Source organism: Candoia aspera, chromosome 7, assembly GCF_035149785.1.
Source record: "Candoia aspera isolate rCanAsp1 chromosome 7, rCanAsp1.hap2, whole genome shotgun sequence".
NCBI lineage: Eukaryota > Metazoa > Chordata > Lepidosauria > Squamata > Boidae > Candoia > Candoia aspera.
In genome coordinates, this window is record NC_086159.1 from 61,620,080 (window position 1) to 61,647,298 (window position 27,219).

Here is a 27,219-nt window from a genome sequence, read left to right on the forward strand (position 1 = left end):
AAGTGCATAATAGCTTTTAACACTCTTGTCCTGTTCGAACTAAGAGACGGCCAGGCAGAACTGCAAAGAAGGTTCTTTATTTACAATCAACTATTTACAACAGATGAGTGTCCTCATTAGATTAAACAGTACAGTTCAATCTAGTCCACCCAGGCAGTGGAGGAAAACAAGGCAAGGCTGCAAGATCAGGAGTAGAAGGAGTTTGTGGCAACACAGCAAAGCAGAACTCGGCTAACCCTCTCGACGAGGCAGCAAGACTGGGTGTGGCTAGAGCGCATGGCAAGGAGGAAGCTTGAGGTTTGACTGCAGGGCGCGGCACAGAGGCGAGGCTAGGCTTGGCAATGGAGGCTAGGCAAGACTTTGCTGGAGTGACAAGACAAGGCTCCGATCTGGAGACAAGGCTGGACTCAGCTGGAATGGCAAGACGAGGCTGGGCTAGAGTGCTAGGACAAAGCTTGACTGCGGAGGCAAGACAGGACTCGGCTGGAACAGAGTGCGAAGGAGGTAATTCCATGTCAGTGAAAGGAGCTGGCACTGATTTCATGTCGGCTACAGGTGAGGCTCCGGGTTCTGGCAAGGACTCTCCAGGAGAAGCTGTTAGCACAGTGGATCAGTTGTCTCTGGCAATTTGCTCTGTGCACAGGTGCCTTTTTATACGATCCTTTTTGCACTCTCTCTCCTCTGTAGCCAATCAGGCTGCCTTTTGCTTGGCGCGCTTCTCAGCAATCCTCTCTCAAGCACTGACTGGAGGATTTGAACCTCCCTCCGGAATCTGCCCAGTCAGCATCTCTGAATTTTCCCGTTCTGCTGAGTCACTCCTGGTTTCTATTTCCCGAATTCCTTCCAGAGAAGTTTTGTTTTCCCCTTCTGGCTCAGCATAAGTTTTGATTTCCGAGTCAGAGTCAGACTCAAACCTTACAACTCTTCTTAGTCCAAAGTATAGGAGATAACCCCTGCATTGTTGATGCAAAAAGAGTATAGGTGTTCTGCATCCAGCAGTTTTAAGGAATGGACTTCTGAGTAGTCTAAGGCTCCTGCCATATCAGTTATTTGTTCATTCATTCATTTACTTCCAGTCTAAGACAAGTGTTTAAAAGAAGATGATATTACAATGTATCAAATATATTATAACAATATAACATTAAAAAAATAAAATAAAACTTGTACAGAAAAGTCTGAAGCAATTAATAGAGTTAAGGAAAGCAGCAATGATTTATGCAAGCCATGACTATTGTTAAAAATTTAACAACCTTATTGGAAACAGCTGAAGTTTGATTGCTGAGGAGAAAAATTACAATTTCCTCCTCAGAGGAGCAATTAAGATTTTTCACAATTGGTATTATGATTCTGTTCTCCATTATTGTATAGAGGGCACCCCAGTGGTACGTGTGAAAGAGATTCAACCTTTAACATCTACAGGTGGTATTTTCATACAGAATGCTGCTGTAACTGCTGTAATTTACCATTTTGGGCCAAGATGAAGAGTCTCCTATGTGGAAAATGTGAAATATTATAAAAGTATCTGGGAATGGAGCAGGGAAAGGTGATTACTGAGCTGTAATGTAGGTGGGAAACTCTGATTCTAACTGCTTGGAAATCTAGGTCCCTGTAGAGAACCAGGAAGATGACCTTGAGGGAAATAGTCAAGAACCATTTTATAAGCAAAGAGGGCTGAAACATTCCTTAAATCTTGAGAAGCAAGATAGTACTCAGAAGAGACTCAGGCAAGCTCATCCCTCATTAATTGGGATATAAGAGGGAAGAGAGGTAAAGAACAATGAGGCTTGCAAGATTGATGTTAGTCCTTTGGGGTAGACCTGATCAGGAAATTAACTCTACAGGAAGAATTGAACTATAGTTTATTGAGACAGGCTATAATAACAGGATCATGCAAGCCTGATTGTGCTTTATCTCCCCTTCTTCTTATATACCAATGAATATTGTTGATTGTTGACAAGGACATTTAGTATTTTAATATTTAATAATTGCAAAGAATGTTCTTGGGGTTCTTATACGAAGGTCCTTTGCTTGATTGATCCAATGAGTAGACCTAGTCTTCACATAATATAAACATATGATAATTTGAGCCTGGTCATTTGTGCTTCTAGTGAAAATCCTTGGTTGATCTATTCAAAACATTTGTTTGTTTTCTTGGCTGTCCATGGCATTCTCAGGAGTGTTCTCCAACACCAAATTTCAAAAGCATCAATACTCTTTCTGTTTCTTCAAAATCCTGCTTCTTCAGAATCCAACTTTCACTTCCATAGAGCATCACGAGGAAAGCCATTGCCTACCTGAGTCTGATCCTTCGTAGGTGTAGACACTTCTTTTCCAAGGCTTTCATGGCTACTCTACCAAGTGCTACTTTATGGCATATTTCTTGACTGCTGGTTCCTTTACTGTTGATAGTTGATCCTAAAAGGCACCGCTTCAGTATCTTCATTGTCAATTTTAAGGCTGGTTGCAGTACATGTTGTCATTAGTTTGATCTTCTTTATATTTAATCTTAATACTATTTTTGCACTGTGCTCTTTGACTTTCATTACTAGAGTTTTCAAATCATTTGCATTTTCAGCTATCAAATGTATTTATATACAATTTTTGAATTAAAAGTATCAGATGTCTATCAGTATTAGTGTTTTGTAGTTTTACCCATAATAGGGTTCAAGATGAATTCCCCCCCCCCAAGATCTGTGTAGCTCCCACCCTGATGATGTTTTGTAAGTCTTTAAAAATTTGGCTGATGTTCCAGGCCTTGGAGTAGGGTGTTAGTGGGGCCTTGTTAGTGATGTTTTTTTGTTATAGGGAGTATGGTTGTCCAGACACTTGGGATTTTTATTGTTTTCTTTTTATTGTTCTTATTTTTAGTGTAAGCTACCCAGAGTAATTATGGAGTCTGGCAGCCTCTAAATCTCATAAATAAATAAATAAAATGTTGATCTAAAATCAAGGAGGCCATATATACAGTATATATAAAGGAGATTGAATTGTCTAGATACATTTCTCTATCAGGTGGTACAACACGAAAATGTGGTACATTAATAAGTGCCCCATTTTAAATCCTGCCTATTCCAGTTCAGTTATTTCACTCCTGCTAATTCTGGTTCAGATGTCTAACATAAAATTGGCCTATTATACTCAAAAGACTAATAGATTAGATGGATCCCTTTAGTGTCTTATGAATAGGCATAGCAATCACCGTCTAATCTTTGGGGATATTTCCTGTTTTGAAATAAATAAAGACGCTAGAAGAGATGCCCATGAGTCAGAATGCATCTTAAAAAACTCTGGTGAGATACAGTTGTACCCTGGGGCCTAAGAAATTATGTAAGTTGCATAACTTATGAAAAGTCAACCAGCAGCCAAGAGTCTAACATGGTGAAGAAGGTGATGTAAGCATGAAGCTGGTCAATTACCCATACTGCCTTCATGTCAGAAGATAGCTTGAAATTGCTTTGAGATGAATAGGATAGATTCCTATAATAGAAGGCTAAATAATCTAGAGCCGACCAAGTATTTTGGGTTTCACTTCCATTAGCCTCAGCCAATATCATCAGAGATAATGGAAGGTGTAATTGAAAATATCTGGAAGGAACCAGTTTGCTTACTCTTGCTATAATGCCTATAAGTTCTTGCCGTGTAGCCCTCTGAAGTGTACATTGACTCCTATTATTAACACATAAAGAATTCTGCTGTCATTTTTTTAAAGTTTTAAAATAAAATTCATGAATTATATCTTGTTATAGAAAGTCAAACTTAGGTTATTCTATTGAATGTTTCTTTCTCTGCTTGTGCAAATTCAGCTTTTCTGTTGGAAATCTACAGAGAGGAAATGAATATGTTTAGTCACAAGAAGAAGGAAGTCTAATAAATATAGAATATTAAGCCAAAATTAGAAAAGAAGATGTATAGTGAAATTATGTTGTCATTCTCTACAGCAACGATAGGACACTTGTTGCACTTGGGTCCTTTGTTGTGACATTTGAATTCTCCTGAGCATCATTATGTTTTCGTTTTAAAACTCATGATTACGGGGTTCTGTATAAATCTACAGTAACAAAAATTCTAATGTAGTTTATTTAACTGCATTAGCTACACTGCACCTTTCTTCCAAGTAGCTGAGATTGACATTGATGAGACTATTTTTCTGTTTGTTTTTTATTTTCATAAAAATTAGCTGAGGCAGATTAGAATGAAATGTCTTGAGCCCAAGATCTGCTTCTGAGTTTTATACGAATTTAAAATCACATCTTCTTGGTCAAGGTCAGAACTCCAAGCCATGACCCTGTAGCATTTTGGACAGCAGTGTAATAGGATATGGTCCAATGAAGAATTCCATGATATCCCATTGTAATTAAAAAAAAAAAAAAGAACTGAAGTGACTGCCTTGATAGGTTCCTTGTAGAATTACATTAAATAGACATCTCCAGATATGTAAGGTGAACTTCGACTTTATTGTATTGCATTTTATTTGTGAAATTTATACACCGCCTCAATCCTGCATAGCAGTTGATGCTCAAACCAAGGAAGCTAGTCTGCTTGTATTGTTTTAATTGTTTTTGTCCCTGAAATAGCCTGTGGCTGCTGTTTGTGGGTAATTTATCCTCCAGAAGATTTATTCTTTTTCATTTAGAGATCAGCTTTGCTCTTAATAGCTTATTGCCATCTAGTCTTTTTTTGCAGCTGGAATGAAATTGTTCCCTGAAATACTCTCTTTTTAAAGAAAATGTGAAAAAGAACTCTTAAGGCCACTTTAGAAACAATAGGTGAAGGACCCTATTCCCTGATTTGGGAGGTGGCGGGGAGTAAAATATTTTCTAATTTTGAAATAACAGTTAATAATACTTAAAATGTTATCACTTTATTATTTCAATATTTCTCAAATCTGATCTTTACCAATTTCAACAATCCTGATCACCAGTCTTACTGGTCTAGTTTTCTGCATTTCTCCAAGTTACTTCTGTTACCTCTTTATTTTCATTTTAATTGTAGTCTGAAGCCTTTCGAAGTAAAGCATTGTAGCACCTTTGACTTCTTTATTCTGCTGTGCCATGTCATTGTGCCTCATGTGGATATTCTGGGGTAATCTGTCTCCCTAGGTTCCCTGATATTCTTGGAAATAAAAAGAGAAGGAGATGTGGATGAAGGTGGAGAGGAAGGAAATAGGAGATGATTGAGTTTTGGGGCAATTTGTGATAAGGAAGAGGCTTGAGGATGGGTGAAAGATGTGGGTGATATATGAGAAGACTAGAACACATGAAGACTTTGCTTCATGTGTTCAGATTTTCCTTTTTATATATATTTTTAAATAGGGTATGCATTTATACAAAGAAAAGTATTTGGTATACTCTAAGGCTTAAAATTATGAAGAGTTTGGTGTAGAAAAATCCTTCTCAGTTACTGTGTTTGAAAGAATACTATACACCCCTGTTTCCAGTCACAATAATTATTAATTTACTAGTCAGTACGTGCATTATTTATAGAGATTTCCTATCTCTCACCCTCTTCCCTCCCATCAAATCACTGAGCTAGACTGCATTATTGCAAAGTTACATCCTCTCCTAAATTAATCTGTGAAACCTCATCATAACTATACTTACTGTTCTTCCAGTAAACAAAGCAAGATTTCCTAAAACAGAATTTCAAATGTGAATTGCATTTCAAATGTTTTGGTTGCTCTTATAAAATTAATTACAACTGTACCCAAAATAACATCATATTTCTACATTGATAAATATTTGGGAGGAATACAATCAAAGTTCAACAAATGCACCATATATTTCTTTTATATCACAATTAACAGAGATCAGTAACCTTTCTTGATTTTCAGCAGTCAGATTCTTTACATGGTATAGGGACAGGTTATTTGAGGGGCCACCTATCTGCCATGGTTTCTGCCAGCTCAGTACATGCCAGCAGAGTTGGTGCACCTTCAATTGAACAGTGCTATCTATCGGGATCCAGAAAGTATGTCTTCTCTGTTGCAGAGCCTGCCCTCTGGAATTATACACCCCCTGAAATCCATGTGGGTTCCACCTTGTTGGCATTCTGTAAGGCCTTCCTTGAAGACCTGATTGTGAGTTTGGGTTCAGATGGATGGAGCCCCTTTTGGGATGTGTTTCTGTTTATGTTTTTCTATACAGCAACCAGATCCCATCTTGTTTTGTTTTGTATTGTGTTTTTATGGTTTATTATGTTGTAAGCTGCCCAGAGGTGGTTTGGAATCAGGCAACGCTTAAATTGAATTAAATAAACTAATAATTTGTACACAAAGAAACTAATAGAAACACATGCTTACAATCATACCAAGGAAGTAAAATCTTAATTTAAATAAACCCAGTTCCAGTTCTTAGGTTAAAAGCTATATTTACTTACCCTATGTGTAGGCCTTGGTAGCACATTCTGAAGACCACCTGATATAGGAAATCATGTTGATCTATATATATTTTACAGCAAAAGGTACCACCGGGGCTTGGAGCATATTTCCATCCTGAAATACATGGCCTGCATAAAAATGATTTGCGTATTACCCACATTTGGAGCTTTCCTCTGCAAGTTGCATATTTTATTGTGGTATGCCACCTTCTGTCCCTGCACCTATCCTTTAAAAAGGATAGCTGTAAGTTTCAGCGGATGAATGTTTAAAATTGTTACTAAGTGTGAGGTCAATTTTATTTCATTCTGAATACATGATATACAATAAAACATATGCCATCATATATACATTCAGCAATATTGCTCAGTGAAGACAGCAGTAGCAGTTTCTTGACGTATATGAGGATACTGAAAATATTGTTCTCCTGTTCCCCTTATATGCCCCTGATGAGAAGGATGAAAGAGAAAGCAAGGAAGATATTCTCTCTGCATGAGTTTTGGTTATATGTGACTTAAGAGAATTTGGGAATGGGAGAAAGGAATGAGAGTGAGTGATTTGTTTGTTTGTTTGTTTGTTTTACATGGTCACCCATTTGTATACTTGTATGTTTTGTATAGCCCCTCATCTCACATAGTGATTCTGGGTGGCGTACATACAATAAAAATCATTAAAACAACCAATTTAAATTAAAAATATAGAAACAAAATAAAAAACATACAAAGGGTACATTCAATTAGTGTTTGTGTGTGTGCTTGTGGTGCCTTAAGTTAATCTTGATTCCTGGCAGCTGCCTGGATAAGTTCCTGCAGTTTTCTTGGCAAGATTTTTGGAACTGGTTTGCCTCTGTCTTTTTCCTAGAGCTGAGATGAATGACTAGCCCCAAGTCACCCAGTTGGATTTATACCTAAGGCAGGACTAGAACTCACAGTCTCCTGGTTTCTAACCTGGTGCCTTAACCACTACACCAGACTGGCTCTGATAGAAGTGAATAGATCCATCGTTCCAGAGAGTTCGGGATAAGCCTAAGCCAGAGAAAGGTGTGCAATTTCGATGATGTGGAGCCATGCACAAAAGGTTTATGGCTTGCTTTATTGGCCTATTAAGAAAAATGTTAGGTGCACTGAGGCAGGTTTGTTGAGCACCGGATGATTATATTAAAAATACAAGAAAGTACATGTCCCAATTCCTGTTATAAGGCAGCTTCTTCAAAATTAAAAATTGTGTGACCTTTATTATCTGTTTTTTTGTTACTATGCATGTGGGTTTTAACATGCATGCTAAAATGCAAAACACAGAAACGAAAAAGAGCAAAACAGAGATAAGAAAAAGTCGATTATTTTAACTCTGATTGATTTTAGGAATAGAATTATAGACGTGTTCAGTTTCTTCCACTGAAATCAATGAGACCTTGCTGTGCTGTGCTGTTGATAGATTGAATAGAATGTTGAGCAAAGACTGCAGAGACCTGATTTTAAATCGCAATGCAGTCATGAAGCTGGCTGGATAATTTGAACCAGTTACTATCACTCCTCTATTTCACATGGGGTTTGTGTGGACAAAATCTGCTTCATAGGAAAATTGTGTTCAATTACAACTTTGGCCATGGCCATTTCAACTTCCAATATCAGACTTCCAGTTAACAGGTGCTGCTGTGGCTCTTGTTGTACTGTTAAATTACTATATTTAATCTGTCCCATTTGAGAAATAATGTTTCAGTTATTTAAGATTTTAGTTCTTTTGAAGAGACAACGCTGAATTATTGTTTTTGTTTTAGCTTTTTTAAACTTCCTGAATTATATTTTTTGCCTTAATTCTTTTTAATCATTGGTTTTTTAAAAAAAGTTTTACCATTAATTAAACTTTTTAAACAAATTATAAATGTGTTTTTTCTTTTTAATGAGTTGTATCCGACTTCTGGATTATACATTAATGATAAAGATAGCTATAAATATCATACATAAATGTAATAAATGCTGTTTAATTTGGCTGGTGAATAATCAAAAAGACTAAGCAGATACTTGAACTGATTGCTGTATTTATGTGCAAGTAGTTACAGATGTTCTGCTTGGCTCAGTAGTCTTTACAGGCCAGGTCTCTAAACTAGGTTCTATTGAGCCAGGCATGAAACACTGTATTACATTTCTATCCCATTGTATCTATGCTCAAATCAAGAAATTGTGATTGTGAAAAAGTGTATAGTAGAGCTATATTCTTCTTACGGCACAGTGCCTCTCCAAGGAGATTCCAGCCCTATAGAAACTATCCCAGCTGTGTTTTTCAGCATCAATCTTCATATTCTATGCATGACATACTGTTTATTTAAATACAGTATCAGTAATTATGTGCACAATACATTTTCCTTCCCTCAGTTATAAGTTGGGAGTGTTGGCTTGGAACAGCTTCCATTCATTTCAATAGGATTGATACAAGAGGCTTTCCTGTAGCCTGTGGTTTTACACATTCCTTGATTATCAGGAGGGAGTTTGAACTGCAATTTGAACTACATTAGACCTATAATGGCTATGTGTACCTGATGAGTCCCAAGAAGGATGAAACTGTCTCCTGGTGGTTAAATAAGGTGTAAAACTGAAATAGTCCCTTCCTCCCAGGGTGATGGAATCATGAAACATCCAGTGTAAGGGCATGACATAATAACAGATCTTAGTCTGAGAGTTCATATTAAAGGAAGGTATGTACTATCCACAGAATCTACTGTCGTTTGCTCCTCAAAACATTTTCTAGTATTGCCATTTTTATTCCAGGAGATGACAAAAACATGCCATAGAAATACATGTTTTTAAAGACTTGCACAATGCTGTTATTTCATGTGGGAGTAAATACCATGTGACATACAACTAACTTTTTAAAATACTTTTTAAGAGTACTTTTCAATAGCAAAGCAAATGACTAATCACCACAGCTTACGCTGTACTGCCATTGGCTTATATTCAAAGAACAAACTGTTAAATATGAAATATATTCCTCTTAGGAGGCTGTTTCCCACAGTGCCTTCAGAAGTAACATTCACAGGAGTAAGGAAGAATGCCCACATGTAACCTGTGTTCTTGTTCTTGTGGGTCTCAAGGTTGATCCAAAATCACATGGACCATTTCTTCCTCCTCTTGTGTGACAGTGAAGAGTAGTTCCCAGCAAACACCAACCTACTTTGAGCCTGCCCTAGGCAAAAACCACATGGACAATCATAGCCATATCATCAGCTGTTGTGAGCCAGTAGGAATCGGTTGTACTTTTAGGCAGTACAGTCCCAGCCATCAATCCTGTTAGCATCCATTCCTCTCCCATAAACCTCCTTTTATAGATGAATCTGCATCTACATTTTGCTGTTAAACGTCTTCAGCAGTGTTTCTCAACCTTGGGAACTTTCAGATGTGTGGACTTCAACTCCCAGAATTCTCCAGCCAGCCAGGAGTTGAAGTCCACACTCCTTAAAGTTGCCAAGGTTGAGAAACACTGGTCTACAGCCTGAGACCCCAGAGCTGCCTGTTGTCTTCCCAGCACTTCTCTAAGTTGCTACCTAATTGTATTTTTTTTCGCCATGGCAGAGTAATCCAGAGAAGTGACATTAACAATACTCAATTAATATAACTTAATTTAAAATCAAATTCCGTTTTGTCCTGGTCCCATCCACTTCTTGTCCCCCACATATCCTTCCCAGTTCTCAGCCCGGTGCAATTGTACAGCAGAGTTGCTATAAAGGGCCTAGGTTTCAACAGCCAATTTCAGTTCTAAATTAAGAGGAAATAAACATGTGGCAATAAATTGCTATGCTGTAAAGCTCCCAAGGCATGCTTCATAAGAATATCTTTTTGTGCAGTCATTAAGGCTTCTGTAGCTAGGGCTGCTTGTAATACCTATTTATGTAAGAGAGCAAAAGGCAGTTGCACTTGGCTTCACTGTGTATAATGAATATACTCAAACTGCTGATAGATACCAAGTCTAGCCCTACAAAACTTGTTTTATGTGTTGTAAAATCAGGTCCAGGCCATTAAGTTTTGCTAAGAAAAATCCATCTAAACCATCTATTACTAAGCTTTCATTTGTATAGTTCCTGATCTGATACAAGAGAGTATGCCTGTTTTGAAGATGAATTGACATTATTACCATGTAAGAAGTTCATTCTGTATAGAAAGGGAAGATTCATGATTGGGAGGAAGGGGGGACAAGTAATTGAGCAATAAGACATAACAGGGTGTCTGTAATAGACCAAATTTAAAACTAACAAATTAGCAGAATGAGGCCAGAAGTAGAAAATGTTTTCTCATTGCTTGGCTTATGCTTTTGTTGGGCCATCTCCTTTTTTGTGTGCATTTTAGCTTACTGATATGTTGCTTTTTAAAGAAAATACAATAGAAACATTCCTGGTACCTTTAAGCATGCTTTGGAATAAAATGCTTAGAGTATTTTGCTGTTAAATAATTTGGATATTTTTCTTGCAACAACTGAATGGGTGTTTTTCTATCTTCTTCCAGAATGTTTTTTGACTTCCCAGTCTAGCTCCCTTCCTTGTACTAAAACAGATTTAACCCATTTTAGCTGTTTAACATCAGTCAAAGTCAGTCATGTCCTACCACCTAATTGAGTTTCTTGATTATAACTACACAAAAGTGAAACCTGAACAAAATGTTACGTGTTATTCAATGTCCGCATCCTATCTTGATGAGCCTTAATTAAACATTGCCACTCCAGACTAAGCCAGAGATGTTGCTGAGATTTTGACCAGCATATGGAAGTCCTGAGGAATTGGGTAGATTAAAATAAACTCACATGAAATCCATGCAAGGTAGAGAAGCTAGTTGTAGTTGATCTGGCTCACAACTGGCAACAATTTTCACTCTGGATGAGGTCACGCTTCCCCAGGAGGAGCAAGCCTGCAACTTGGAAGTTCTCCAGGATTCATTGCTTCTGCTCAAGAGAGGGAGGCTGTGGATGGGGGCAGGCTTTGGCTGGTTACAATCCTTTGGCTTCAGTTGCAAGCCTTTCAGGGACTGGGAAGCTGTTAATGTTCCTGGCTCATGTCCTCATTGTCTTACATTTGGACTATTGCAATGCACTTAACATGGTCTGCTCTTGTTAACTTGGGTTTATTTATTTATTTTATTTATTAAAAAGATTTATATGGCCACCCAACTCACTCACAGTGAGTCTGGTTGCTGCATGAGGCTGCCAGTGGTCTAAATTTTAAAGACTATACATTCTCCCATTGTGTCATAGAAACACTTTCATATACCTGGAAAATCCTGGGAATTACAGAGTCTTATTATATTTCTGTTTCATCCTAAACCAGCAAAACTATACAATTTGAAAGAAACACCAGAGAAAACTGTATACTTACTGTTTCTTTCTGATGGCAGCAAAATTTTCAATGATGTTTTGGCACAAGATGTTTTCTTTCAGACACAAGACATGTGTAGGTTACAGTTTTAAAAAACTGTTAGTAGATCAGCTTACGGCAAATTCAGCAAGGTCACAGAACCTCATTATTTGTTTAGGAAATAATTAGTTTTGTACTGCATTTCTCGGCAGGAAGTTTTTATCAAGCTGGGGAGAGGCTATATCTGGTTCAGGAAGTCACAAGTTATGCTGTGCAGGCCTGCTTTTAAGGTGTACATCTAAATGCTGTTTCCCAGATCAGCAAATGTTCTGATTTGAGATAGGTGGGCAGGGTTCCCTTATTACAAGTGATAAAATTATCTGCTGCTTTCAGAGTTCCTTTCAAATGGTGGGCTTTGCTTTTCATGCCACTGATGTGATTATATCCAAGAATGTGCTGCAAGAAGCATTATAACCAAGTCTGAAAGAAGTGTGCTCTAAAGGAAATTTTCAAGAAATGAATAGGCAGCTTACCCACCATATTATGACCAGGAACCTGATATCAGTAGCAGCTTATAATAGTTTAACCTTGTGTGGAATGAGTTGTTTATAATAGCCATCATTTTTTTCTTCACTGATCTGTTTCTCCTCCCTTAAGGTATATTATTACTATGTTTGGAAAATACCTTTTTAGAAGAAATACAGAATTTAACTAATCTGTGACTATCTATATTATAGGATCCTATACCTACGGGAATAAATCCTCAGAGAGGTCCCCAAGCAGGAGGAACAGTTCTAACTATCGATGGCACAAACTTAGCCACAGGTTCTATACAAGACGTTAGTGTTTACCTTGATGAAGAACCCTGTAGAGTGTGAGTATAAGATCCATATTAGCATGACCACTTCTTAATATTTCCCCCCAATCTACTACCTTGTGTTCTATTGTGCCATTTATATCATGTATTCTGACATACTGTACTCTGTCAATGGAACAATTGGTTATCTTGATAATGACTTTGTTGTTATTAATTCTTTAATTTTATAGTATTAGTTCTTCAGTATTTTATTCTATTCAGTATTTAAGACAGGGTTGGGAACTACAACTCCTGGCATGCCTAACCATTGGTCATTGATGTGAGTAGTAAGCTAGGCATATGAACAAAACAAATTACAAGTACAATGTAATGAAAATATTGTACAGATAGTGCTCACTTAATGACCACTCATTCAGTGACTGTTTGAACTTCAAAGAAGACTTGCGGTTGATTGTCATAGTTGCAGCTGTAACAGCGTTCCTGCAGTCACATGATCATGATTCAGGCACTTTGCAACTGGTGGGCATTTACAAACATCACAGTGTCCCACAGTCACATGATCACCATGTGTGACCTTCACTGCCAGCTTCTGATAAGAAAAGCCTGTTGGGAAGCCAGCAGAAGGTCACACATGGTGATCATGTGACATTGCACTTAATGGCTGCATGGAACTTGCTTAACAATGGCAACCAGAACTGCTGCAACTGCCGTCATATGTTGGTGCAATCACATGACATCATTTATGACTGTGTCACTTAGCAACGAGCTGCCGGTCCCAATTACCATTGTTAAGTGAGGACTACCTGTATTATTAAAGAGACAACATGAAAAGGTAGAGGAGTATAACACCCTCAAAGCAAGGGCATCCAGAGTAGAAGGTGTCAAAATGTGCAAGATGACAGGTATGGCAAGCGTCACCCTTTTGGTTGTTGCATATCCAAAAGGGACAGGTTTTAGATCATGATGCCGTGCCACCATTTTGACTCCTCTGAAGATGCTGCTGTTCAAAAATAACAGATCAAAATGCCTAATTCTTTATATTTGGGCATGCTTTTTTCTAGTTGCTTATAGGTCCACCACTGAACCTATAAAATTTTTCCAGGCAAGAGCAAGACTGAAAACAAAGAAGTTTTAAAATGCTCCCCTTGCCTCTGTTTTATAGAGTGAGTCTCTGAAAAATGGCAGCGATGATAATGAGTGACAGTGACAGCAAATAAAGCCCACTTGACAATGAGGAGAATACACAGGGTTAATGAAAGTTGGGTGTTACAGTTAATTATTTCTAATAGGTAATAAACAGGGGAGATGGACTTTTTCTGTTGTCACTGCTTGGAGAATTAAAGGTAGAAAAAATATTATCTACATAACTTTCAACAGTACAACAATATGAGGCATTTTGGGTTGACTGGTTGAATTCAATAATAGATTGATATTATCCACTTCAGAGAGTCCAATTTGATGGAGGGGAACAGAATTGCTTTGGTTAATACGTCATGCTCTGCCTGTTGAATATTTGAATTGCCCTTCATTGAAAATTGGTTTGTATTGCTGCAAGTAATGTGGTAATTAAACATGTGCTTCAGTCTTAATTAAGGAATATTTGTGATATGAGTGAATCAAGCTTTAACTGTTGTATCTATCACATTTGTATTCCATATGCAGGAACAGAATCTTTAGGTTCTTCCATTCTGTACTTCTCAGATGGTAATCTTGATACCACATTGCCATTGCATGTTTGATTTAAGCAAGGCCTGTACACTCTCAGTCTAGTGATTTTTCTGAAATTCACATTTCTGCAGTGCTAATACTGTTGCATTACTAGAACACCCTCAAAAACTATAATTGAAAACACAGCATGGGTTATGTCAGCAGATGTTAATGCAGACATTGAAGACATGCAGACAATGTTGCAGCATTATAATCAAAAGAACTATAGAAATTATTTAAATTTGGAAGGATAACTTTAAATGCTATTATAAACAGCTTTTATAATATATATTATGCACAAACATACATACGTGCAACATTTGCATGGAAGTGAGAGTTGTCAGCAAATATTGTGTATATTCCGTTATACTGATGTCTTAAACGGGGCTTCATGATTTGTGAGTTTGCTTTCACGCAAGGATGGGGCAGATCAGTTTAGACATAATTGGATACAATTTTCTGTGGGCTTTTTACACTTATTTTTCCATGCAGAAAGGACACCAGATAATATTGGCTAAGTAGTACTGTGTAGTGTAGTGTAGTGTGGATATAGTATAAAACAGACAACTTCCCATGAAACACTTAAAGGACCATAGGGCAATTCTTGGGCATCTCAACAAGAAGAGGTAAGATTGGAACAGTATAGAAAAATGCGAATGAATGAGTGTGTTAAACCATATAAAAGGCTATATTTTATAATATAGCCTTTTATATAAAAGGCTGGTGCCACACCTGAAACCCAGCCGGGTTTCAGGTGTGGCACCAGCCGCGACACCGGGGCAGGGGAGGTGAGGTGGCAGTTGTCATCCGAGAATCTCTACTAGCCTTCAGGGGCGTGGCTCCACAGGTGGCCGGTTGTGAGACCCTGTTTCTCAAGTTGGGCACCCAAGAACAGTTGGGAGTCTTGCTGCTGTACCAGCCTCCTTGCTACGTGGCAACCTCCCTGCCTGAGCTGCTCGAGGCCATCTCAGGGTTGGCGGTGGAGTTCCCCAGGCTTATGGTCTTGGACTTCAACCTACCTTTCCTGGGGCGTGCCTCGGATGCGGCTCAGGAGTTCATGGCTACCATGGCAGCTATGGGCCTGTCTCAGATCATTCAGGACCCAACTTGAGACAGTGGCCTCACTCCGGATTTGGTTTTCTTGTCGGAGCAGTGGCAATGTGATCTGAAGGGAGAGGTAGATCTGTCCCCATTGTCATGGTCAGACCATGCCCTGGTGGCCCTGAGATTCTCTTGTGCTGCCCCCCTCCACAGGGAGGCAGGACCCATTCAATTGGTCCGCCCCCGGCAACTGATGGACCCAGTGAGGTTTCAGAAGGAGCTGAGGGTTATACCCGGGGATCTACTGCATGGTCCAGTGGAGGTCCTGGCCGCAACCTGGAATAGAGAAGCGGCCGGGGCCTTGGACAGGTTCGCGCCTGTGCGGCCTCTCTTGCCCACTCAAACTTGGCACTCCCCGTGGTTTACGGAGGAACTGTGGGTTTTGAAGAGGGTGAAGAGATGCCTAGAGCGCCGCTGGAGGAAGACAAAGACTGAATCTGACCGAACACAAGCTAGAGCCGCTATTAAGGCCTACCTTGTGGCGGTAAGAGCTGCGAAAGGTCAATATTTCTCTGCTCTTATTGCATCCGCATAATGCTGCCCAACGGCCCTGTTTAAAATTATGCGATCATTATTAGGTGGGGGGGCTCTGTCTCCCACCTACAGGGCCGTGCGGAGGAATTTGCTGAGCATCTGCAGGGTAAAATCGCTCAGATTCAGTCCAAGTTGGACTCTAAGCATGGGGCAGAGTCTGGGGAGATGCTGAGGGAATGTACTTACCCAGTTATCTGGCAACAGTTTGATCCTGTTGGGCCTGAGGAAGTGGACAGGATCTTCTGGATTGTAAACGCCACCACGTGTCATCTAGACCCATGCCCTTCCTGGCTTGTGAAAACAGCCCGGGAGGTGACATGTGGTTGGGCAATGGTTAATGCATCTTTGAGGGAGGGAGTGGTTCTAGTTGCCTTTAAAGAGGCACTGGTACACCCCCTCCTCAAAAAGCCATCGCTGGACCCTAATGTCCTGGATAATTTTTGTCCAATCTCCCACCTCTCCTTTTTGGGGAAGGTGGTTGAGAAAGTGGTGGCGTTACAACTTCAGAGGATGCTGGATGAAACGGATTATCTAGACCCCTTTCAGTCAGGTTTCAGGCCGGGATATGGGACAGAGACTGCATTGGTCGCACTTATGGATGATCTCTGGCGGGAGCAGGATGGAGGCAGTGCATCCATCCTTGCTCTCCTTGATCTCTCAGCGACTTTCAATACCATCGACCATGGTATTCTTCTGGGATGACTCAGGGAGTTAGGGGTGGGCAGTGTGGTTCTGCGCTGGTTCACCTCCTTCTTCCAGGGCCGGTCCCAGTCAGTGGTGATAGGAGATGAGAGATCCGACCCTCAACCCCTGCTTTGCGGGGTGCCGCAGGCTTCGGTTCTCTCCCCTCTCCTATTTAACATCTACATGAAACCACTGGGTGAGATCATCCGTCACCATGGGATGAAGTACCATCGGTATGCTGATGATACTCAGATATATATCTCCATCCCGGATGAAGTAAGTGATGCGGACAGTGCCCTTTCTCAGTGCCTGGGGGCTGTGGGGGGCTGGATGGGGAGTAACAGGCTTCAGCTGAACCCTGGTAAGACGGAGTGGCTGTGGATTGATGGCTCCTCGGTATCCGGGAAGTTGTCATCTTTAGTTCTGGATGGGGTTGCACTGCCCCATTCAGAACCCGTGCGTAACTTGGGGGTCCTCCTGGACTCACGACTCCTGCTCGAAAAACAGGTGGCAGTCGTGGCTAGGAGGGCCTTTGCACAACTTCAGGTTGTGCGCCAGTTACGCCCCTTCCTGGATCGAGATGCCCTCCGGACAGTCACTCATGCCCTGGTCATCTCCCATATAGACTACTGCAATGCGCTCTACATGGGGCTACCCTTGAAGAGTATCCGGAAGCTTCAGTTGGTCCAAAATGCGGCTGCGCGAACAGTGCTGAGTGCTCCAAGATCAGCACACGTAACACCTCTGCTGCATGAGCTGCATTGGGTTCCAGTTTGCTTCCGGGTCCAATTCAAGGTGTTGGTTATCACCTTTAAAGCCCTACATGGCATGGGGCCAGGCTACCTGAAGGACCGTCCCATCCCTATAACATCAACCTGCCCCACCCGATCATGCAGAGAGGGCATGTTGCGGACCCCGTCTGTAAGAGAATTTCATCTGGCGGGGTCCAGGAGGCAGGCCTTCTCTGCAGTGGCACCCGCCCTGTGGAACATTCCACCCCCCGAGGTGAGGCAGGCCCCTTCACTCCCGACCTTCCGGAGGGGCTTGAAGACCTGGTTTTGCCGCCTCGCCTGGGATGGGAAGGGCAATAGCTCTTCCTGGGGGTGGCTGGTGATGTAGAGTTCTCCCGACGGAATGGAAATCTCCCACTTGGATTTTATATTTATATATTTATTATTTTAGTATTGGTGATTTTATGATGTCAGGTTTTTAAGGTGAATTTTATTGTAAACCGCCCAGAGTCCCCCTTTTAGGGGGAGATGGGCGGTGATAGAAATGTGGAAAATAAATAAATAAATAAATATAAAAGGCTATGCTGAAACTGGAAAAAATTCATGTTGAAATAGCTTCTATCTATGATACTGGCATTTTCTTAAAAAATCCCCATATTGTTGAACAGCTTGTCTGCTGATAGTAGAATCATAAGTCACTTATTTGGGCATTTGTAAGGAAGATGGTTTAGGTATGCAAAAGCCAGAGTGGAAAAATGCACACGTCATTAATGTACACCTTTTCTTAATTGTGAATATCATCTCCTCACTGAAAAAGAAGCATGTTTTCCTATCTTATCCCTTTCACACTGAGCAAAATTACTATTATCTAATAGTAAGGCTGAATCCCAGGCTAAATTGGACTGAACCAAATATCCAGAAAGCAGAAATAACTTTTTAAGTACTGGCCTGTTCTTGTCCCCCACAACAAAGGGGGTTGTTCTTGTCCCCCACAACAGAGTATTTATTTGGGTGGTGAAGATGATTTCTCAGATGCAACTGATTTTCCTAATTCACTGTTTCTTTTTAAAAATCCCACTTTCTTTTATCTAAATGTGAGACCAAAACATGGTGATGTCTTAGTGAACTTGATGAAATAAGTTGTATGGTGATAGTATCATTGATTTTTTCCTTTTCCCCCCCCTTAAATAGCATTGCATTTGGGCAAGAAATAGTTTGTGTTACTGGACCAAACAGCAAGAAAGGGCCTGTTTCTGTAACTTTACAGCATGGAAACACCAAAAAAGAAATAGAAAATGTACAATTTATCTATAGTGAAAACCCTACTGTTAGCAAGATCACCCCTGAAGTCAGCATTCGCAGGTAATAAAATGCTTCTGTTATAAAGATTTGTTCGGGTTTAATGAGATGAGATTATAGAGGTTTTTTTCCCAGTGTAATTATTAGATAACTACTACCTTAGGTCTCGGCAATCACAATAAATGTAACATAATTGTATCTTTCTTCTAAAATAAAAGCCATCAACTTCAGGGAAGGTAAATGTTTTCATCCATTTAAGAATTAATGAAAAATTTATCAGACACTCATGTGACTACTTATTTCATCGGAAAAAAGAAAAAATTACTGATTTACCAAATTAAAGCAAAACGTTAAATATGATCTTTAACATAGGAAGTTGTTTAAACTGCATTAACCGTTGGCCTGTATAGTTCAGTTCTACTTACACTAGATAGCAGTGGTTCCCCCACACATCAGTCTAGAGATTTTACCAGTTCTTTCGGGAGATAGAACCTAGAAATATGGGTGATTATCAGAAGAATTATGATGTTGAGTGTAGAGTTGAGGTTAATTTATTCGTGTTGCAGCTAGAAATATACCTTTTCCATAAGGTTTGCCTGGCTATTTTAGTTTACATTCTCTGCTTCACAGTTTTGAGTTTGTATTTCTGATTAGTGAGAGCCAAAGTTGTTGCTGGAGAGCATAAGAACCACAAAACAACCCTATGCAGGCCAGGAGCAATAGAGAAGCAGGGGTGGATTTATTTATTTATTTATTTTTGTTTATTTATTTAATTTAGCCATCCCCCATGTCCCCCCAAAGGGGGGACTCTGGGCTGTTTACAAGAAAAATTGTTGGATGCATTCATACTGACACAAGCAACCAGTAAACATAGTAAACCATAGGTTATATCATATACAGAGGGAAAGATGGTCATAATCTGTTTTTTAGCTATATAACATTACTGAGTTTCTGTCACAGGGAAGAGAGCAAAAAGCTGGCATGCCATTATTTGGAAAATTTCATCATTAATTCTTTGATGGTACAAATTTTAAAAAAGAGAAAGATGTGTGATAAAATAACAGCTAAAAACTAACAAAAGGGGGGGGAGTACTTTTCTTAATGAGTCTCTTCTAAAATAAAAGCAAGGTAGACATTTTCTACCTTGAATAGAACCCTGCCTAAAAACAGAAAGCGTACATGATGGGATTTCTGATTTGTATTTTTTAGTGGAGGACGAAATATTACAGTAATTGGTGCTGGTTTTGATATCATTCAGAAGTTCTCTGTGGAAGTTAAATTCAAGCCTTTTGCAGATATATCATCAAGGAGGAGGAGGCGGAGACAAGCAGAGAGGCAGCAAAAGGTATTACTTATCCTTTGTTTCAAAATACAGTCTGGTTCTGGGATAGGCTACTTAGGGTCCTCCTGATGTTTTGAACTTTACCTCCATTATCTAGTTGTTGTTTATTTATTCGTTTAGTCGCTTCCGACTCTTCGTGACTTCATGGACCAGCCCACGCCAGAGCTTCCTGTCGGTCGTCAACACCCCCAGCTCCCCCAGGGACGAGTCCGTCACCTCTAGAATATCATCCATCCATCTTGCCCTTGGTCGGCCCCTCTTCCTTTTGCCTTCCACTCTCCCTAGCATCAGCATCTTCTCCAGGGTGTCCTGTCTTCTCATTATGTGGCCAAAGTATTTCAGTTTTGCCTTTAATATCATTCCCTCAAGTGAGCAGTCTGGCTTTATTTCCTGGAGGATGGACTGGTTGGATCTTCTTGCAGTCCAAGGCACTCTCAGAATTTTCCTCCAACACCACAGTTCAAAAGCATCGATCTTCCTTTGCTCAGCCTTCCTTATGGTCCAGCTCTCGCAGCCATATGTTACTACAGGGAACACCATTGCTTTAACTATGCGGGCCTTTGTTGTCAATGTGATGTCTCTGCTCTTAACTATTTTATCGAGATTTGTCATTGCTCTTCTCCCAAGGATTAAGCGTCTTCTGATTTCCTGACTGCAGTCAGCATCTGCAGTAATCTTTGCACCTAGGAATACAAAGTCTTTCACTGCTTCTACATTTTCTCCCTCTATTTGCCAGTTATCAATCAAGCTGGTTGCCATAATCTTGGTTTTTTTTAGGTTTAGCTGCAAGCCAGCTTTTGCACTTTCTTCTTTCACCTTCATCATAAGGCTCCTCAGTTCCTCTTCACTTTCAGCCATCAAAGTGGTATCATCTGCATATCTGAGATTGTTAATGTTTCTTCCAGAGATTTTAACTCCAGCCTTGGATTCCTCAAGGCCAGCTTGTCGCATGATGTGTTCTGCATACAAGTTGAATAGGTAGGGTGAGAGTATACAGCCCTGCCGTACTCCTTTCCCAATCTTAAACCAGTCTGTTGTTCCGTGGTCTGTTCTTACTGTTGCTACTTGGTCGTTATACAGATTCTTCAGGAGGCATACAAGATGACTTGGTATCCCCATACCACTAAGAACTTGCCACAATTTGTTATGGTCCACACAGTCAAAGGCTTTAGAATAGTCAATAAAACAGAAATAGATGTTTTTCTGAAACTCCCTGGCTTTTTCCATTATCCAGCGGATATTAGCAATTTGGTCTCTAGTTCCTCTGCCTTTTCTAAACCCAGCTTGTACATCTGGCAATTCTCGCTCCATGAACTGTTGAAGTCTACCTTGCAGGATCTTGAGCATTACCTTACTGGCATGTGAAATGAGTGCCACTGTTCGATAGTTTGAACATTCTTTAGTGTTTCCCTTTTTTGGTATGGGGATATAAGTTGATTTTTTCCAGTATGATGGCCATTCTTGTGTTTTCCAAATTTGCTGGCATATAGCATGCATTACCTTGACAGCATCATCTTGCAAGATTTTGAACAGTTCAGCTGGGATGCCGTCGTCTCCTGTTGCCTTGTTATTAGCAATGCTTCTTAAGGCCCACTCAACCTCACTCTTCAGGATGTCTGGCTCTAGCTCACCGACCACACCGTCAAAGCTATCCCCGATATTGTTATCCTTCCTATACAGGTTTTCTGTATATTCTTGCCACCTTTTCTTGATCTCTTCTTCTTCTGTTAGGTCCTTGCCATCTTTGTTTTTGATCATACCCATTTTTGCCTGGAATTTACCTCCAATGTTTCTAATTTTCTGGAAGAGGTCTCTTGTCCTTCCTATTCTATTGTCTTCTTCCACTTCCGCGCATTGCTTGTTTAAAAATAATTCCTTATCTCTTCTGGCTAACCTCTGGAATTTTGCATTTAATTGGGCATATCTCCCCCTATCACTGTTGCCTTTTGCTTTCCTTCTTTCTTGGGCTACTTCTAGTGTCTCAGCAGACAGCCATTTTGCCTTCTTGGTTTTCTCTTTCTTTGGGATGTATTTTGTTGCCGCCTCCTGAACAATGCTGCCAACTTCTGTCCAGAGTTCTTCCGGGACCCTATCTACTAAGTCCAGTCCCTTAAATCGATTCTTCACCTCCACTGCATATTCCTTAGGAATATTAGTGAGCTCATATCTAGCTGATCTGTGGGTCTTCCCTAATCTCTTTAGTCTGATCCTAAATTGTGCAAGAAGAAGTTCGTGATCTGAACTACAGTCAGCTCCAGGCCTTGTTTTTACCGACTGTACAGATGTCCGCCACCTTTGGCTGCAAAGGATGTAATCAATCTGATTTCGGTGTTGTCCATCTGGTGAAGTCCATGTATAAAGCCGTCTCTTAGGTTGTTGGAAGAGAGTGTTTGTTATGCAGAGTGAATTGTCTTGGCAAAATTCTATCAGCCTGTGTCCTGCTTCGTTTTGTTCTCCCAGGCCATACTTACCTGTAATTCCAGGTGTCATTTGACTGCCCACCTTAGCATTCCAGTCTCCTGTGATGAAAATAACATCTCTTTTAGGCATGTTGTCCAGTAGGTGCTGCAGATCCTCATAGAACTGCTCTACTTCAGCTTCTTCAGCATTTGTGGTTGGGGCGTATATTTGGATCACTGTGATGTTAGATGGCTTGCCCTGAATTCGAATTGAGATCATTCTGTCGTTTTTTGGGTTGTATCCAAGCACTGCTTTAGCCACTTTACTATTAATTATGAAGGCTACTCCATTTCTTCTGTGGTCCTCTTGTCCACAGTAGTAGATCTGGTGGTCATTTGATGTGAAGTGGCCCATTCCAGTCCATTTCAGTTCACTGACGGCCAGAATGTCTATCTTTAATCTTGACATCTCACCAATAACCACATCCAATTTGCCCTGGCTCATAGATCTTACATTCCAGGTTCCGATGGTGTGTTGATCCTTAGAACATCGGATTCGCCGTTCACCACCAGCACCATCGGCCGCCATTATCTAGAGCTGGTGGCAAATCAGGCATTTCAATTATAGTCAAAAGGATCTAGAATTCGTTATTCCTATTCCAATCATCCTGAAATAGGATTAATCTTGCCCCATGTTTTCTGTATTCAAGGCAAATTTTAATTAATTTTCAGTGAATGTGACAAACACATTTAATAATGATGAACATTTATCAAAGCTTTTAATTTTAGATATGCAAAATGTCCAGTGAGAAACCCCAATATGCATATATAGAGAAAATGAAATAAAGTTGGAACAGTACAATTATTTATGTAATTAAAATATTCCACCTTTCTGCCCAGAAGGCCCTCAAGGTGATTACACCAGGGAAGATAAAATAATGTTATTTCACTTCCTGTTGACAGCAACTAAAATAAAACAGTCATAAATTATCAAGTCATTGAAAGATAACTATATTGCAAATAAGAAATATTAAAATTATATTTAAGAAAATAAGAGAAATTGTATGCCCTAATGTTTCAACCATTTCATAAAGTTCATAATAGTATATTTAGGTTATTGTCTTGCACACAGTTTTTTCCTGAGTGAACTTTTAAGGAATCACATTTTGTAACATCCTAAAGACATTTAGCCTTCAGTAGATATCCAGTCCATGGTAAACTCACATATCAATGTATTTCTTTCATTGTCTGGAAAAAGCAGAGACTTAGCAGGAATATCTGATAAAAATAATTTATAAAAGTCATACATTCACTCTGTACAAGATGGTGAAAACTATATCCATTTTAATTCTGTTTGCATCATTGCATGCATTTATCATCTACTCTAAAACATTCTGAAGGTGTTGCACACTTTTACCAACTACAATAAAAATAAACTAAAATTTATGAGATTATTTGATAGCTTACAGTTCTGGTTTCCTTTTAAGATTAAAAAAAATGATGGTTTTTAAATAGTAACGAGCAATGTTCTTTTCCTTTTCTTTTTCTTTAGTTTGAAGGAAAAACTATCTCAAAAATCAATGACACTGCATTAGTCTTCTTATCTCCACCAGTCCTGGAGGATCCAGAACATTACCAAATTTTTATACTTATAAAAATGGATGGTCATGTGGTAGAGCGTCAAGACTTTCAGTACGTTGCTGATCCAACTTTTGAAAACTTTACGGATGGAGTCAAAAAGCAGGTCAACAAACTTATTCATGCAAAGGTAAATGAATTAGGAAGATTACTGATTTCTATATTATGTGCTTGATTTTTTTTCTGTTTTGACCTGGATTCTTTTTCTATAAATTTATCCCGATACTTTTTCTTAATCTTTTGGTCCTACAGGAGTAGCTTAGCAAGCTAGGCAGTAGATTATAAACAAGATCCAACTTAGTCAACAAGACTCTAGTATGTAGCTGCACTATGTATCTTGTCTTCATATAGTTATCAAACCAGCTCTTCTCTTTTATGACAGAAGTGTGCAATAGATTAATGTATTGATCTCAAAACAATTTCTGTTTTCCCTTGCCACGTGCACCCATAAACCCTACTTTGAAATACTCTTAAATAGCTAAAGTGGCTCATTTTGCTTTTCTATCCAAGGGTAGTAATCTGAACAAAGCTATGACAATGGATGAGGCTCGGGCGTTTGTGGGAGAAGAACCCTGCAACATAACAACCCTAACTGAGAAGGATTTATACTGTGAACCTCCTGAAGATCAACCTCCACCCAAGCGGAGGCAAAAAAGAGATACAGTTAATAACCTGCCAGAATTCATCGTATGTAACATTTCTATATGTTTTTTTTAACATGATACAGAATGTAATACTTGCCCTTACCAATAATTTTGGTTTTCTCTTAAAGTTTATTAAACAAGAACCACAGTTCCATTTTCTATGCCTGTTTTCAACAAAATACGAAGAACCCGTTGCCTTTCTTTTGCTAAACCTCCTACAGTCAAGGTCTACAGGTTTTCAGATTCCCAGTCAGCAAGTTCATGATGACTGGGAATTCTGGAGTGGGGCTGGTTCGTGCAAGGTTTCTGTAGGCTGAAACTTGGCTTGTATTCATTAACATTCAGAGCTGTCATCTCAGTGGAAAAGAAAGTTATCCCAGGAAATCTTCAGTCATACAGCAGTGTCAAGTCCTCTTTAGTGTGAATTTAGCATGCATCTCAGCTGGACAAATCATGTCAAATAAAGCTGAGAAATGGTGGCCACCAGTGATCTGCCATGATACAAGAAGAATTAAATTTGGCAGTACAATCTGTTCAGTGTCGGCACAATGCGGCCATTGTGAGTTATAAATTACGTTTTCCGCATAATGTGTGTGATAATTAGTCCAGTATGCTATGTTCGGCAAACCATGATTAAATTCAGATATGGTTTAGCATTTTGTTTTTATTGTATTGTATACACTGGGTCATCAATTAACTTTCTGGGAACCATCTTCTCTATGTGAACTTGCCTGCTAAAGTGTCATGTATATGGACATGCTCTTTGTCCCATCATCTACGCAGTTCTGGCAGTCCACTTTCAGAAGTTACTCTTGGTTTTTTGGTTTACAATATGGAACAAGGCTTTTTAAATTTGTCATGCTCTTAAACTGTCCATAATTTTTAATTATTCATTTATTTATAAAACTTACATACTGCTTCGTTCGCAATACACTCCTAGTGGTTTATGTATTTTGTGTAAATGTAAACATCTGTTTTAAATTCTCTCCTTGACATTGTCTTAGTTGATTTAATGTTCTTGTTAGTTTGTTCTTGTTTTCATCTGGAAACTGTTTTAAGTGCCCTATAAGGGCTGAAAGTAGGATTGAAATTTATAAGACAATCTGTTGCTAACAATGGGTATTATTATCATTTTTAATACCATTATGATTTGGTATTAAATTCAACCTGTATTTCTATATTCTTTATATATGGGTCATACTTTATTCTGTTTCAATAATTACTGCCACTTTGCTGTCTTATAATGAATGTAACAAGTGTTTTTCCAGATTACCAATTCCACAATTGGTGCATTCAGATATGCTGGGACCATTTCTTCAAAACTGTTGACTATGCTGGCTGGTAATTCTGAATAATCCCAATACATGTGGAATATGAATTGCATACACCCATGAGCTTGTACTATTTTGATTTTTTTAATTTGGGAAAATGGCATATAACACTGTCATAATTATTAGCAAAGTCTGTTATTTTTAAGAATTGCAATTATTTACCTAGGTAAAATTTGGCTTCAAAGAATGGGTTCTAGGAAGAGTGGAGTATGCTCAAGTCAGTGATGTGCCACTGAGCCTGATCTTGCCATTGGTAATTATCCCCATGGTGGCCATTATCATCATCTCAGTCTTTTGCTACAGGTAAGTCTTAATTTCATCAGCTGTTGTGCAAATACTAAAGGCAAAACTGATTCTTAGAAAAATGTAGGTGGAATCTATGCAAACAAGACTTTCTTTCTCCCCGAAACTCCTCATGCTGCTGCAGAATTTATTCTAAGGATTTAAGGGACTATCCAGAGTAGATATGGGAGCTTTCCTTACCATCTATTTTCTGAACATATCATACTAAATTGTGTGGGAGGGAGCAAGATAGCCTCTTGTTATATATCTTTGCAGGGCAGCTGGTTTTCATACACATGATACTAAAAATAATGAAAGGCCAGCTTTGGTAGATATTCTCCTTCAAGGAACAACTCCATAAAAGAAAATATGTAACATATTACTTGGAAGATATATGTGAATTTTGTAGTTAGTGTATTAGGTTCACCCACTCTTATTCTCAGGGATCTTTCCTAGAAACATCTATACTGATTTTTGTTCCTTGAATGTGTTTATTTCCATGAATAAAAAATATTTTTGGCATGACGATTTTTGGGTACCAATTATATTGCAGATATTTTCATAATTTCATGGCACACAAATATACCCTATGGGTCACTTGCAAAGTGTCTTTTCCATATCATAATTTTTAAGACCCATGTGCTAAACATTGTAATGTTTTCCCTCTGATGTTGATTTGTAGAAAAAATATATATTCAGAAAAAAAGATGATGAAAACTTGAAATGATATTTGCATGTGCCAATGTATTAAAAAGTTGAATTAATCTGATTGTTGAGATCCATACTGATGAAAGAAAATCACTCTGAATATAGATTAATCTAATTTTATAAACAAGTTTGGTAAAAGCTAGTAATGATTATAACTCAGATTCACAACAATAATGTACTTTTGAGTAAATATAATATTCAACACTTCCTTACTTTACTATGGTTGATTTTATAACTTGATTCTTAAGACAGTAAAATCAAGGAGCTGTGTTAATCTTAACCTACATTACCTTT

The 27,219-nt window shown here is 39.0% G+C and overlaps 1 protein-coding gene across 2 annotated transcripts in view; it reads left to right on the forward strand.

Moving 5' to 3' along the window:
* Positions 1-27,219, forward strand: part of PLXNB2 (plexin B2) — a 329,693-nt gene that overhangs the window by 262,603 nt on the left and 39,871 nt on the right. For both annotated transcript variants that reach the window (XM_063309588.1, XM_063309589.1), the window contains 6 exons: positions 12,446-12,582; positions 18,474-18,644; positions 19,791-19,926; positions 23,875-24,090; positions 24,471-24,647; positions 26,102-26,238. In XM_063309588.1, the coding sequence (XP_063165658.1) occupies positions 12,446-12,582; positions 18,474-18,644; positions 19,791-19,926; positions 23,875-24,090; positions 24,471-24,647; positions 26,102-26,238 (974 nt within the window). The remainder of the gene's footprint in view (positions 1-12,445; positions 12,583-18,473; positions 18,645-19,790; positions 19,927-23,874; positions 24,091-24,470; positions 24,648-26,101; positions 26,239-27,219) is intronic.